A 16335-nucleotide genomic window follows, 5' to 3' on the forward strand; every position below is an offset into this window, starting at 1 on the left:
AGGGGGGGGGGGGGGGGGGAATTAGCTGATTGGCCGAAGACGCCTTGGTGGGGGTCACTCGAAGGGGCTAAAAGAAATTATAAAAAAAGGGGGGGGTAAGTTCAGTTGGTCGGGCGGTGCTGCTCTCTAGGTAGGTGACACGAGAAACTAAGGGTTAGCCGACTGCTCCGGGACGAGCGGGAAGCCTACTTACAGGCGTTCGGGGGTAATTTAGTTCAAAACAGTGCCACTAGATGGCACGGGTGAGTCATTTGGCGCTAGTAAATGGCCCCGGGGCGGGGGCGGGGTGCGTGTCCAGGAGAGTGCCCGTTCAGAGTCCTCGGGCTGCTTCTGAGAAAACATGGAGGGGTGGGGGGGATGGGGAAACTGCACTGTCTGTGAGAAACGACGGCCGTTCGTGACGAGACGTTATGCTAACGTCGGGTGGGACATGAGCCGCGCATGACAAAAGGTGCTCATGTCATGCTGCTACTCGGATCTGAGCTCGTCGTGAGAGATTGTCGATGGCAGCAGTTCCTGTCACGAGAGGGGATCGAAATGACAGACGGGAGGCGTGTGGCTAGGCGAGGAAAATTTGAATCGCCCTGCTGAGTTTAGCAGGCGTCGGCGAGAATGCTGGGGGGGGGGGGGGGGGGGGGGGGGGGGGCTTAGGCTTGGGAAGTTGGCAGGGCCACTGCTATAACAAACTTTAGGTGAGAGTGTACACTGAGGGGGGAAAAATTAAATTGAGTCGCAAATTTAATACGTAAAATTCAGATTAAAAAAAAATGAAAATTTTTGAAAATAGGGCCGAAAATCTAAATTGGCGGCACATACTCCCCCGCTGAAAGGCGGAGCCAGGGTAAGCGACCGGAAGTAAGCAAAAGGTCAAGAGAACTGACCGACTTACCCTGTACCAGAATCGACTAACATAAACTACTAACAATAAACGGTCTCCTTAATACTTAACACACATGATAACACTTCATAAACAAACTTAAGAACTAAGTGGCGCCACTTTAATCTAGACATCTTATCCTAACATACATGTAAACTTTACTGCATTAATACACTTACAATTTGTGCTAGCACTCTTACAAACTAGTACCATGTTTTTTTTTTCTTATAACTAGGACCTAGGATTTGTGTTCAGACTCAACAGCACGTGTTGAGTGAGGCATGCCGAATTTTTTTGACTTTAGCTCCTTGGTTCGGAGTAAAAGGGGAGAAGGAGGCACCTACTTCAGGTTAGGATGTACTTTCTTCAGGTGCGAAATATGCGCACGAGTAAAGAAGGCACCAGAACTGGGGTCGGCTAAGGCGACTGTTACTGGTGTTAGAAAACGTTGGATTTGCCAAGGACCACTCCAACGGTAGGTGAGTTTGGCTGATCTCTTATCGATCGCCTTGCTTTGTGTGTGTGATTTACACAACACCAAATCGTTTATTCTATAGGGATTGTCAGCACGTCCCTTATTGTACCTTTTCTTACTGGTTTCGTGGGCCAGGTTTAAATTTTTCTGAGCACGTCTCCAAACTTCCTTTATATCACGTGGGTCGTCTGGCAGAAGATCATTTAAGGACCAGAGATTTGAGAGCGGGTTGTTGGGTCTGTAAGTGAACATGAGTTCGAAAGGTGTTGTTTTATGTCCTTCGTGACGAGCACAATTAAATGCCATCTGTAACCATACAAGGTTGGTATCCCACTAATCCTGCGAGTTCGCATGGTATGCTATTAAAGCAGACCGGAGGTTCCGATTGAAACGTTCCGCATGAGAAGGCTGTGGATAATACGGGGAGGTGGTCACATGTTGAATGCCATGCGAGAAGCACATATTTTTGAATTGTCTGGATGTGAATAGGGATGCGTTATCTGATACAATAATAGAGGGTAGACCAGATATCTTGAAGATATTGTTTTGCAATGCTCTTATTGTAGTTTCTGCTGTAGCTCTCCTGAGTGGAATGAGCCAGACGAATTTGGAGAAGGCATCTATGCATACAAGAAGCATGGAATGTCCAATTTTAGATCGGGGGAAAGGTCCCACAAAATCTATAAATAATTTTTGCATTGGTCTTTCGGCCACATCAGAAGTAAGGAATCCGAATCGTGTTTTCTGAGCGGGTTTGCTCAGTGCACATAATTTGCACAATTTTATTCTCTCAGCAATGTCCTTGTGCATTCCGTCCCAGCTAAAATGGCGACGTATGCGTTCAATTGTTTTGTAGGTGCCCAGATGTGCTCCAATCGGTGAGGTATGATAATACCTAAATACCATGTCTCTTAGGTTTTGAGGGAGGACAATTTTGAATGTTTTGCTTTGTTTTGTGCGCCTGTACAACAGTCCTTTTGAAAATTTATAGTATTTTGGAGGTGAATTTGATTTCATGTCTTGAATAATTTGTGATAGGTAGGAGTCTGAGTTTTGATGACTCTGCAAATCCGAGAAAGCTAAAGGGAAATCGGTGAGAAGTGCCTGACACGAAATCGTAGGTTCCTCCTGAAGATTAGAGTTGGAGGGGTTCTCGAACATTCGAGAGAGAGTATCAGCTACTATATTTTGTGAACCTCGAATATGCCGAATGGTGAACTTTAGTGATGAAATTTTTGCAATCCATCTGCCAAGTTTGCCTAATTGTTTAGGGTGGGCCAAAAGCCAAGCAAGGGCCTGATTATCGGTTTCTAACAAAAACTCTTTGTGTTCAAGATACTGCCTAAATTTATCTATTCCAAAAACGACAGCTAGGCACTCGAGTTCGTAAACGGATGAAGACTTCTTTTCTTGATGAGTCAGAGTGCGCGAGGCGAAAGCAATCGGTTGTCTGTGTCCATCAAAGTCTTGGGACAATACTACTCCCAAAGCTACGCTGGATGCATCGGTTTGGAGAATAAATGGATTAGTAAAATCTGCCATTCGGAGCACTGGTGGGCTGATGATTGCCTGTTTCAAGTAATTAAATGCTTTGTCCTGTTCTGGGCCCCACTTAAATGCTGAATTTTTATTTCTCAGGGCGTTGAGTGGAGCTGCCTGTTCCGCAAAATTAGGAATAAATTTGGAATAAAAATTAACCATGCCAATAAATCTTGAAATGCCTTTAGTGTCTTTAGGCGGCTGAAAATCTACGATAGCCTGTGTGCGGCTTGGATCAATCGTTACTCCTTTACTTGAAATAATATGGCCCAAAAATGAGATTTCAGGGACAGCGAATTTCACCTTTTTTGTGTTTACAGTTAAGCCAGCATGGCGTAATCGTTCCAGGACTTGAGTCAAATGAGTTATGTGTTCCTCAAAGGACTCTGAATAGACCACAACATCGTCTAAGTAGTTGAATACAAATTTAAATTTAAGATCGCCGAAAACTTGATCAAGGAGGCGAGTTAAGACTTGTGCGCCAGTAGCTATTCCAAAAGGGACTACTTTATACTGATATAGGTTCCAGGGTACACAGAACCCGGTGATGTGTTTGGATTGAGGAGTTAAAGGTATTTGGTGGTAAGCTGAATTTAGGTCAAAAACACTAAAATATTTGGCCTTACTAAACCAATGACAAGCTGAATTGAGGTCAGGGAGTGGAATTTGTTCAACGTCTATCTTCTGATTGGCTAATCGATAGTCGATAACTAGGCGGTGACCTTGACCTTTGGGAACCAAGAAAGCAGGTGACGAATAACTAGAAGTTGAAGGCTCAATCACATCCTTATCAAGTAAGTCCTGGATGTGTTCTCGCATAATTTGCATTTTGGGTCCTAACAACTGATAAGGGTGACATCTCACTGGCGTTTTGTCCAAAAGTTTAATTTCATATTCAATAAGGTGGGTACGTCCTAATTTTTCTGTCAAAACATCAGAAAAACAGTTACATAAATTTTGTACCTCTGTTTGTTGAGCTGGTGTAAGATGGTCCAAATATGATTCATTTCCATCTTTGACACTTGTGCGAATGGCTTTAACCTTACCCTGACATTTTGTTCCCGGCGAGTCAAAAGAGATATTGACTTGTTTATTAAATTTAAACTTAAAATTTCTTGCTTGCAAATCAATTATCAATCCTGTTTTGGCTATGAAGTCTGATCCAAAAATAAGATCTGTTGCTAGATCCTGTGCAACTAGAAATGGGAAAGTCCAGGAGAATAAGTCGATTTTAATTTTAAGTAAGGCGATTGTGTTCACTTTTAATGGCTGCTCTGATGCAGTCACACATTGGATATTAACTGGTTCAGTTTTGTGAATTACTTTTTCTTTCTGTAAAACTTCAAACAGATGCCCAGAAATGAAACTTCGGACTGAGCCTGTGTCGATCAGTCCTGGAGTTTCGTGGTTGCCAATTAAGGTTTTGGCATAAGGTAAAACTGTAGGTAAATTTGCAAAAATATTATGACAGGTCCTCTTGTCTTGTTTTGGATTGATGCAGTGTTTACAGTATTCTGTAGGCTCATTATAATTTTTTATGTTTTTAGACTTAGTTGCCAATGTGTTTGTCTGTTGGTTATAGGTTTGTTTTGAATTGGACGGTTTTTTGGAAATTTTTTGTTTCTTTTTGCGTTTTCGTTTTGTCTTGTTTTCGCCTGGAGGGTGGCGATTTTCATTGACTGAGTTATGCCAATCAGTTTGTTTATTTGGTGGCACAGAAAGAAAACTTTCTGGCCACCTACCTACATGTTTTTTGGTTTGTGTTGGTAGTGAAAAGGCTGTTTGTTTTTGCTGTAACATCGTTCAATTACATGCCCGGATCTCTTACAGTATTCACAAAATGGTATGTTTCCCTGCTGTTGCCTATAATTTCCCTGGTGATTACTGTGAGGCTGTGATTTAGGGTGATTGCTAGTGTTCGTGCTTCCCTTGTTGGAGTTTTGGGAGGTCGAGAAAATGGGATGATTAGCCGGGAAATCTGGATAGCAGTTCCTTTGGTAATCAGCAAATTCTACATTGGTAGCATGAATACACAGTCTGTCCAGCTCGGCAAAGTTCTGTGGTCGGGTCTGGAAGACCGCTCGTGACCTTTCGGCAGGATTAATGCCATCAAGAATATTTGATACGATTTCATTCTCTGTGACTCCTAAACGAAGAACTAGGGCCGCTTCTTTAATGTCGGCGATGTACCTGGACAAAGGCTCATTCCTGTGTTGTAATCTATTATACCAGTCAAGCCTGAGATTCGTGAGCATCCTGGCAGGAATAAAAAAACTTATTACATCTGCATGGTATTGATCAAAAGTTAAATTATTTTCAATGGCCACCGAGGTTCTTTCACTCAAGGGTGGTTGTGTAAGGGGGAAAACTAATTCGAAAAGTTCCCTCGTTGGTATGTTGCATTTTTGGTGCAACCTAATAAGTTGTCGTAGAAAGTCAATTAATTTCTTTGGGTCCAAACCATTGGTTTCAGGTAGATTGTTTAGTAGCCTTTCGGCTGGGTGGGGAATTTTGCTGTAGAAATGCGAACTATGGCCTTGAGGTTCTGATGTTGGTGGTTGGTGCTGTGTAGTCGCTGGTTGTTCATTAGACAAAGGGGGGTGGAGGTTGTGTCGCGGAAGAGGGGCGGCAGGGGCGAGTGGAAGGTATGTGGTTGAGGGACTGACCTGTGGTATTTGTGGATCGGGTATTGGAATGGTTGGCATGACAGTTGTTTGTGCCCTTATTTCTGTCGAGGTGGATGTGACTGGCTGTGCTGAGGGTGTGATTGGGATGCTAAATGCCAAGGGGGAGGGGTGACGTTCAGGGGTGGTTTGAAGTGATGAGAAGGGGGATGTGAATTGATGGTATGGATTGAAAATGGCTCCTGAGGTGGGTGGAAAACACACAGATTGGTAAGGGTATGTGGAGTATTCTGGAGGAGGTCTGGTGTAAGTGACCTTGGTAACAGTCTGCGGTATTGGTCTGATGACCGTCCCGGGTGGAAACCACACGTGGGTGGATGGCTGACTGACAGTAGTGAATGTGGGTGGACTAGGAAGTTGATTTGTGGAAAATGAAACTGGAAAAGGTGATGCAGGGAGGAGTGGAGGGGAGACTGGTGATGAAGCGCCCTGAGTGGTCTGTGTTTGTGCTCGTTGTGTGTCAGTTTTAATCTCTTCGAGGGGTGGTGTGTTCACTTCAGACCTTTGTGTCTGGATGTCGGGAACTAACCCAGTCGCCTCGAGGCTTGTGTTTTGTAGAGCATTGAGTCTAGTTCTCAACTTTAATCGGAGATTAGGGATCTGCTGACGACATTTGTCTATTTCCTTTTGATAAACCCCATTTAGTTTGCCTTTTGACAATATTACCAGGTTTGCTAGCCTGGTGGCAACGTGATCGAGTCGGGCGATCATTCTTAATATGTGGAGTTTGTTTGTTTCGGTGGACACTACATTTGCAAATGCTGCAATATCTTGGAATTTACTGGTGGTGACAGTAAATTCACTAAGAGGGTCTAAGTTCAAATTTAGAAGTGAGTGTTGTGTTTGTGGTTGGCAAGACCTGAGTCTTTTTCTCAGCTCTTGGGCGTCTCCTGAAGTGGACTGCCCACGAAGTGCTAACTCGTAGATCACCTCGTCTTTCAAAAGATACTCTGGAGTAATCATAGTGAAAATCAAATTTAGTGTACTCTTAAACCACAGAAGGCTTAAGAAGGAGTGAGCGTCTGCTTACAATGACCTTGAACCTTACCCTAGGCTTACTTACTAAACATTAAACACTCTTAACCTAACTTATACTAGTAACTCACAAGGAGCCTTATTATTTTTTCTTTCTGGTCGCCACCCTGGTCGCACAGATTCTAAACCCACAAATTGTAAGGCAAAAATTACGTTTGTCAGGAGTAATGACCTTTAAACAACAAGGGAGGGGAGGTTCCTCTTGCTCGGCGGGCGTGCGCGCTGGTTAGATAAGTCGACACCGCGCCCGTCGCTGTTAGGGTTGCGGGGGTGTGAGGGGGGGGGGGGAGAGAGGAAAGCCGTAGTGGAGGCACGTTTAACTGATAACACACGTGCGCGCAGCCGAACACTGGCCGCGAAACGGAGTGGGTGGGGAGGTCAGCTGGGAGGCGCGAGGAAACACTCGCCTGTCTACTGATGTGCAGCGGCCATATTCAACATGGCGGACACTCTATGGTCCGTAAAAAAAATACCGGACTATACGTACACATACTCATTAATAAAAGGGAGATAAAAGAATTCTAATGGTGAGTGTAAATTTCCATGCAAAAAGACTTACTATAGTAAAATAGATATAAAAATACGCGTTAATTGGCCAGTCAACGTTTACAATACTATAAACTAAAGTTAAAAATTATTTAAAAAAAAAAACTGCTTACACTTATTATCATTTAGTTTGAAAGTATTTGTAATTTAGCCAAAATAATAGCAATGACCACAATAAACACAGTTTTGATGCAAAATTACGTTATTACAGATCCGATAAATTATATAAACTAAAGTTACTGCTATCACTTCTTGAACTCTCTTTATGTTCTATTTAAAATATTCCCTGTCAAAAATTTATTAATTTAAATTAAAAAAAATTTTTTTATTTTTTTTATTCTTAAACTATGCTTATAAAGTATGCTTTTAACAAACCACGCTCTGCTACCACTTTCTGAACCCCCCTTGTGCTTGTGCCATTGGGTAGTACCCTTATTTATAGTCCAGGAAGCCGCTTATAGCCACACAAATGTTCGTTGAAAATTCCAGAGGGCACAAGGGAGAAACGGAATGTCCAAATGGTGTTCCTCAAGTAAACCTTAGAGAACACTGTGGATCGTTAATGTTAATAAAAAAATTAACAACTAGATAAAAAAATACAACATGGGTGATTGTGCCATATTTCCTTTTTTATTTGTTAAAGTTAGAATTTAAAAAAAAAACTATTTCTGTAGTTGGTATTTTCTGAATTTCGGACATATTATAACTTTACAATTTCAATACATAATAATGTTAGACAGATTCAATTTACTAATTCAGGGGCCCCTCTAGAAAAAGAACATAGACAGAGGTTAATAATAATTTTTGCGTAGTCTTTAGTCTTATAATAAAACCTTCGTAAAATCAGTTCTGTTATTTTAACAATATTAAAAGTTCACCGAAGACTGGCCATGACGAGGGGGTCGGGAGAAATAAGAATGTACTGTACCACAAGCATGATCTGGACTTATTGCCGAAAATATCGTTGAGATGCAATAGCTTCCCGGTCACCGGAGAAGGCTGGCGATTTTCAGGGGCTCCGCGAAGTTGGAGCCGAAACCCCAAGAGGTTGGGAGGGTGGTACTCCGGAGATTTGGAACCCGGAACTTTGGAACTTGGGACTTTGCACCCTCTGCAACCAAGAAATAGGTCACAGAGTTTAGAAAATGTAAAAAATTACAAGGGAGGATACAAAAGGGATGTTCCGAGAATTATAGAGTTTGGAGCTTTTGTTTACACTCACCATTCTGCTGAGGGTGAAATCCGAAGAAAACGGTCCACGGGATGGCACTCGCGGACGCGGGTCGCGTAAGCGAACATAACTAGATTACTACGGTGATGTAAACAAATAATAAAACCAACTAGCTAACCAGAAAAAAGAGACGGGACTACTCCCGAAACTCTGGCAATCACATGCCTAGACTTTGTTGGAGCTCTCCGACAGCAAAAGAAGAAAAACCGACGAATTGGCGGGAGCCAAGTCTCTAAGACGACCGTTCGCGACGAGAGCTCAAGAAAAACTTCGTCTTTTTGCCTAAGTCGCACGAGGTAACATCGCGGCTAGCCCAGGGAAGCTGGGACTCGAGGGTGGGGGGGGGGGGGGGGGGAAATTAGCTGATTGGCCGAAGACGCCTTGGTGGGGGTCGCTCGAAGGGGCTAAAAGAAATTATAAAAAAGGGGGGGGGGGGGGGGGTAAGTTCAGTTGGTCGGGCGGTGCTGCTCTCTAGGTAGGTGACACGAGAAACTAAGGGTTAGCCGACTGCTCCGGGACGAGCGGGAAGCCTACTTACAGGCGTTCGGGGGTAATTTAGTTCAAAACAGTGCCACTAGATGGCACGGGTGAGTCGTTTGGCGCTAGTAAATGGCCCCGGGGCGGGGGCGGGGGGCGTGTCCAGGAGAGTGCCCGTTCAGAGTCCTCGGGCTGCTTCTGAGAAAACATGGATGGGTGGGGGGGATGGGGAAACTGCACTGTCTGTGAGAAACGACGGCCGTTCGTGACGAGACGTTATGCTAACGTCGGGTGGGACATGAGCCGCGCATGACAAAAGGTGCTCATGTCATGCTGCTACTCGGATCTGAGCTCGTCGTGAGAGATTGTCGATGGCAGCAGTTCCTGTCACGAGAGGGGATCGAAATGACAGACGGGAGGCGTGTGGCTAGGCGAGGAAAATTTGAATCGCCCTGCTGAGTTTAGCAGGCGTCGGCAAGAATGCTGTGGGGGGGGGGGGGGGGGGGGGGCTTAGGCTTGGGAAGTTGGCAGGGCCACTGCTATAACAAACTTTAGGTGAGAGTGTACACTGAGGGGGGAAAAATTAAATTGAGTCGCAAATTTAATACGTAAAATTCAGACTAAAAAAAAATTGAAAATTTTTGAAAATAGGGCCGAAAATCTAAATTGGCGGCACAACAATTTACAAAAAAAAAAAAATACAGAGCAAAGCTAGGAAAAATAAAGGGTTAGCGAAATAAAGAATAATACACTTATATTTATAAATAGATAGGCATATATAGAGATATAGATATATATGAAGACACATATAAAGATATGGACAGATATGGATATACATGATGATGTATAGATAGATAGGACTATTGATAGATATGGAGTGATATGGAGAGATTAATATAAAGAGATAAATAAATAAATAAATAAATAAATATATATAAATAATGTTATAGAGGGATAAAGAGCGAGAGATAAATAGAGAGAGATGCTTTGTATAAGTGAATAAACTTAAAAAAAAAAAGGGGGGGGGGGGGGGGGGTAGTAGCGTATAAAAACAATTGACTTTTAGTTCAACTTTAAACATAAATGCTCATCAATGAGAACAAATTTGAAGGTATCAGAAGCAGAACCTTGAAACGTGTACCAGTTTCCCACTCACCATATGAAAGTAACCACAGGCATGAGGTACGGCAGGCCGCAGAAAAGCTCGGTGCTACAACTCTGGACCAACTCCGCCCTCGACATTTCAGGCACCAGTGACATCACAGAGTCCGGGGAGTTTTGGTCCATGTTCACCACCCAATAGCCAGTCTGCTTGCTGCGCACTCGCCCGGACAAGTCATGGTACGTGCGTTCCGCGTGCTAGACAGCGGTCAAAAGGCCAACTTAGATCCCTGATTTCAGAGGTAAGGTGAGGCATGTAACTGTATCAAAATGAAGGTTAAAACATGTAAATTTATATAAACTAACTTGAAAAATGTGTATTGTGAATAATGCAGGGCTAGTGCATTTAAAGTATTTTAAACTTCTTTATTTGGCCGTACATACCTACTCCTTGCAAAAAAAAAAAAATGCTCATTTTAACTAGAGATGTACGAACCTGCAAATTTTTAAGTCGAGTCGAGTCGAGTCGAATTATACAATAATTAGTTCGAGTCGATTCGAGTCGAGTTTGTAGATCATAAATTCAAGTCGAGTCGATTCGAGTATGAATTTTTATTTGAATCTTTGACACTTAAGTAGAGCTTGAATATTTGCACTTTACTGCTAAGAGTCCTTAGACTGGCCCACGTAATCAAATATATTTAAAATACAAGTATTAATACAAATAATTCATTTAGAATAAATTCTTAACTGATATAATACAATTCAATAATTGAGGTATAGAGCATAGAAAAAAGTATTTTTTGAATTTTTAAATTTTATTTAACAAATATTGCCCAACTATGAAAATTAAAAAAATTTGATATCTCCTAAAGTATTTGGAATTTCTTATATCTGCCGGCTTTAATGAAAAGAGGAATTTTAAGAGCATATAATTAAAGTATTTTCAGAATTTTTAAATTTTATTTAACAAATATCGCCCAACTATGAAAATTAAAAAATTCGATATCTCATAAAGTATTTGGAATTTCTTATATCTGCCGGCTTTAATGAAAAGAGGAATTTAAAGAGCATATAATTAAAGTATTTTCAGAATTTTTAAATTTTATTTAACAAATATCGCCCAACTATGAAAATTAAAAAATTCGATATCTCATAAAGTATTTGGAATTTCTTATATCTGCCGGCTTTAATGAAAAGAGGAATTTAAAGAGCATATAATTAAAGTATTTTAAGTTTTTAACATTTTTTTTCGCAAATACCGCTCAACTACATATTTACCTTATTTTGGACCGAACGAGTTAGCTGCGGCCTGCAGCATTCACGAGTCAATAAAAAAATGAATATAATTTAGGCTTGTTGGCGCGAAGGTTAGGTTACGTTTCACACAATCATTAGAACATTTTTGAAAACTTTCACTTATGGGAAGTGTAAGGCCGTGCTACAATTAACGCAACATTACAATAAACGTTCCCATAACAAATATAATACATTTAAAGATTATTGCTACAACACTAACGCCGTTACGTTGCCGGCCAATCGCAAGCTGGCACTTCCAACCAATCCATGCTTTTGTATTTGTATTAAATAGTTACACTTTATAAAATACTTTATACTTCATAATTAATTTTAACTTGCCACTTAATTTGGATAGCAAACAATTATACAAAATGCACTCTCGCCGAACGTAATAGTGTAAACAAACACGGAAAAAAAATTCATGTTCGCCACCCTACACTTCCTAAAATTAGTGGAGCACAGTTGTTTTTTTTAACTGCCATTTCGTGATTGGTGGCGTATCAGTCGCAAACATGCGCTCTGTAACACAAATATAACGCTACCGTTAATTTATTATTGTAACGTTGCGCCGATTGTAGCACGGATTTACTAAAAAAAAAGTAATATTTGGGCCGATATTAAGATTATAAAATTTAATGTGTTTTTTGTTTATTAAAAATGTGTTCGTCTTCTTTGCTATGTGGTCACACCTGTTAAGTTGGCAATATGTAAAACTAAAATATAAATAATATGGCCGATTGTCGTCATTGTTTTTAAGTACGTGTTTCGGTCTTACGTACGTATTTTTAGTGTCGGCTGAAGTCACGTAAGGAGATATTAAGAATTGTAATTCAATTTTATTATATTTTATCATCGAGTTTTATCCAATTTCCTTTCGAGTTTCGCCCCGTCGAGTAAAATAAACTCGAATGCCGAGCCGAGCCGAGCTGATGCTACTCGCTCGACTCGACTCGAATTTTCGAGTCTCGGCCCATCACTAATTTTAACTTTATTTTCCACTAACAATTTAGTTACATTCGGAACATCAATGAAAAAAAAAATAGTAATATAATATATGTTTCTTACATGGTTTGGCACTATCATAATCTTGAAACATTTGAATGTAACTTTTTTCTTCCACCAAATGATGAAAAGAATTAAGTTCAGACCACTCATACAGGCAGCTTAGGTTATAAATCCTCTGATATATAGAAGGAGTGCAAGTGTTATTCTGCCACTCAACCCTAGTCGGGAGCGTTAGGCACAGTCACTTGAGCCGAGCGGTGGCTACACTCCTCAAGTGTGAGGTGCCACGTGAATGCGTACCGCAAGAAGGAACCTCTGCGGCGTGGGAGAGTCAAGTCTCCCCGAGTATGGGAAACCCAGCGGAGTGAAAAACAGAAGCAGCAAGGCCGTGGCGAAAATGCTTCCGAAGACTAAGAAAATGCGTTGAGGTTCCCGGACCAGCAGGATCAGCGGCACCTACAACAAGCACACGCAACACTTCATAGTCATACCACTCTCCTCCAACCAAGGCAATCCGGGTTCCTTTCCCAGTGGGGTTGAACCCTGATATATTGGCAAGTGGGAAACGTGACGGAGCCAGTGGTTTGTGGTTTTGTCCGGGTTCCAGTCATTTCCCCCCCACCTATGTATCACCCCTCATAGTTTCTAATGACCATAATGTCAACCCCTAATTCATTCTTACCTATATACATATATTCATTATTCATACACTACAAACTAAAGCAGCAAAACTTTTATTTACCATTTATGTGTGTTGTAAACAGGTACAGAGAATTTAAAAAAAAAAAAAAACCACACATTACAATTGCAATAACGTAGTTCATTTGTTCTAATTTATTCTGTTTTTTGTGTTCAAACATACCTACATCATTCATAACAATCTCCAGGAAACACAGTGTAGCAGAAATTCAAACTTAGGGGAAATTAACTACAACCACCATATTAATTGAACACTTGTTGAAGACAACATTTGTGGCCTTCACTATTATATCATCTATAGTGCTTCATGACTTTTAAGAAGACATTTAGAACAGATTAAAAAGATTGAAATGCTGACAGAGAGAAGGTAGTAGAATCATTTGATTAAGTATAACAGCTTATAGCTGTACTATTCCCTCTGGAAGATGCATACTTGAGTGTTAATTAATACTACTTGTAATTAATACTTCATGTCATAGTTCTGTCTTAAGTTAAAAAAAAAAAAAAGGCCAGTGAATTCTAAAGAATCAAAACTGAATTCACAACTGCCTGGGGCAAATAATATATCAAGGAATCACGATGATATGCAAAAACTAAGAAAACACGAGTGAAAACATTTTCCAAATGTTCAATAAACTCAAGGAATTTTGAATGAATAAAGAATATAACGTTATAAAACCAAATAAAATTGCCAGGATTAAAAAAACAAACAAACACACACACAAACGCACACACAAACACACACACACAAACACACACACAAACAAACACACACACACACACACAAACACACACAAACAAACACACACACAAACAAACACACACACAAACAAACACAAACACACACACAAACAAACACACACAAACAAACACACAAACAAACACACAAACAAACACACACAAACAAACACACACAAACAAACACACACAAACAAACACACACACAAACACACACACTCACACACACACTCTCACACACACACAGAGAGGAGATATATAACAGCCTGTATCATGACAATACTAAACAAATATTTGGTGGAGGAGAAATTTATGGCCTTGCCCTATAGCACTGATTTTTTATGTCTTATTTAAAACCTTTAATACAACAAGTTTTGAGATAAATTTTATTGTGGGCATGAAAATCCTAATACTTGAGAGGTTTAAATTATTTTTCCATAAATTCCTATACAGTTCAAAAAATCAATCAAATAAAAAAATAAAAAACAATGTTTTATTTGAACTAAGGATAAATGATATAATTTTTGTTCAGCCAGCAAGTTAGCACATTGCAAAAACAAAAATATTACATTTTTTGTAGCTTAGTGAATATTTATGAGGTACTATTATCAACAACATGAAACCATTTACAACATACAAAATTCTACCATGCGAAGAGCAGGTGTTTATTTAGAAGAAAAAGAAAAACTTTATATAAGGAAACATTAAGTACAAAAAAAAGTTTTATTTTACCTTGTGATAAAATGGAATAAATAATAAATTATGAATTACCAAGTAAGCAATAGATAAAAATCAGTGAATAAGTAATCCTAAATAAATTCCAACAAATTAATGATGTAAGATGACATTGCATATACTAAAACTTAAAAGTCAACTCTTTTTGAGTGTTGAATCTCAACATACTAAGATCATATATTTTGTGTACCAGATGCAGTTAAAATGTTAAGACAACAATTTACAATTTGTTGTACGACTACCAACCAAATCTAATGAAAATTTTTATTGCCATAGCATATTTGACATCTTTAGTGATGACTGATGAAGTAGAAAAATAAATGAATTCGCACAAGCCCATGTGTCATATTTCTGGTGTCGAGCCCAATGTATGTGGGAAAAATCTGCAAAAGGAAACCATTATTGCCAGTTGTCTTTTTTCCTTCTTTGGTGATGGAACCACTGCTCACTGCTTTTAAGTACCTACAAAGCTTGGTTACAAGTATGCTCACCAAGTAGCAGAAAAGCAGCATAAACTGCACGGTCGAGAGCAAAGCGACGACGGCCTCTGCGTGGTTGCCCGCCCCCGACCGACCCATGATGGGGACGTACAGGTCCGTCGCTGCCAGGATCAGGTACAGGCACTGGCTCGAGGGCAGGACAAGCACTCCGACGTAGGCGGCCAGCCATTTCCAGTCTGCGACATCCACAATAACCACACAATCCAGCCAACATGAAAAGCAGTTAAATTACAGTATACAGTAATACCCTGAACTTACGCGATAGGTAGGGCCGAGCGATAACCGTGTAAGTTGAATTTGTGCAGAGTACAATTTTGCATATATTATAAATACATACATACATATTATGTCTGATTAGAATCAGAAACTAAAGAACACAATAATTTAGAAATAAAATGTGAAATAAAATATTAGATAATACAACGAATTATATTATTATGATTCACAAAAAACTTAAATCAATGTTATTTTGACGTAAAAGGCTTCATAAAGTCTAACAAAGCCACCTGATGGATCGAAGAATTTTTCCTTCTCACGCAAAATTTTCTCCGCGTGAAACATGTATTAACATGTCGTAAATTGAATAATAGTGTGGACGGAATGGAGAATCAAGAGTCGTGAGGCATTAAAACAAAAAAATGAAAGAATCAAAAAGGTGAGACTGGATTCATGCAAGATGGGGTAGCATAAGTCTAAGTACTACTGTACATAACTAGAGAAACGAGGGAAAATTTCCTGTTCAGAAAATTTTTCAGAAAATTATAACCATATATCTTTCCAGAAATTTTTTTATGCTTTAGTCTCAGTGCATGTATAGTGTTTAGAATTTATCCTCTATTAGAAACTATTTATACAACTTGTAAAATGTAATGTAATTTTTTTTTTTTTAACTTGAGAACTATGAGAACTTTTCTCCAGAATTCAGTAAAGCAATTCTCAACACCATCATCCTGCACAATAAGCATACAGACTACTTGTAGGCTACTATTTTTGCCATATACACGTGTTACGTTCTACACTGCATCTCTAACTTAGTTTGAAGTACAGAGTTATTTAGCATAATATTTTTTAAGGTACTGATAAAAGAATTAAACTGTGACAAAATATTTAATCCCAATTGACGGACAAGGACAACACAGCCTTAACAAGAAAACTTAACATGATTTGTCTCTATTCACGTAAGATAAAATTACATAAAAATTTATACTTTTATTATAAAACTACCTATATGATACAAGTAAAACAATACAATTATTATTTTTTTTTGAATTCTTATTACCTTTTTACTTTTGAATTAGTTTTTAAAGTATTCTATGGATTTAATTCCTTTTTATTTAAAGGTGTTAAGGTTCCTTTTAGAATCAACTGCTGTTTTAAAAAGTACTTATGTTTTC

General features: G+C 39.6%; 1 protein-coding gene across 4 annotated transcripts in view; it reads right to left on the bottom strand.

The window, feature by feature from the left end:
• LOC134541882 (endoplasmic reticulum metallopeptidase 1-like) overlaps positions 1–16335 on the bottom strand; it is a 72307-nt gene that overhangs the window by 16264 nt on the left and 39708 nt on the right. For all 4 annotated transcript variants that reach the window (XM_063385600.1, XM_063385599.1, XM_063385598.1 and 1 more), the window contains exons 9-11: positions 14933–15117; positions 12570–12725; positions 10021–10223 (exon numbers count right to left, since the gene is read on the bottom strand). In XM_063385600.1, coding sequence (XP_063241670.1) covers positions 10021–10223; positions 12570–12725; positions 14933–15117 — 544 coding nt within the window. The remainder of the gene's footprint in view (positions 1–10020; positions 10224–12569; positions 12726–14932; positions 15118–16335) is intronic.

Source organism: Bacillus rossius, assembly GCF_032445375.1.
Source record: "Bacillus rossius redtenbacheri isolate Brsri chromosome 4 unlocalized genomic scaffold, Brsri_v3 Brsri_v3_scf4_2, whole genome shotgun sequence".
Lineage (NCBI taxonomy): Eukaryota > Metazoa > Arthropoda > Insecta > Phasmatodea > Bacillidae > Bacillus > Bacillus rossius.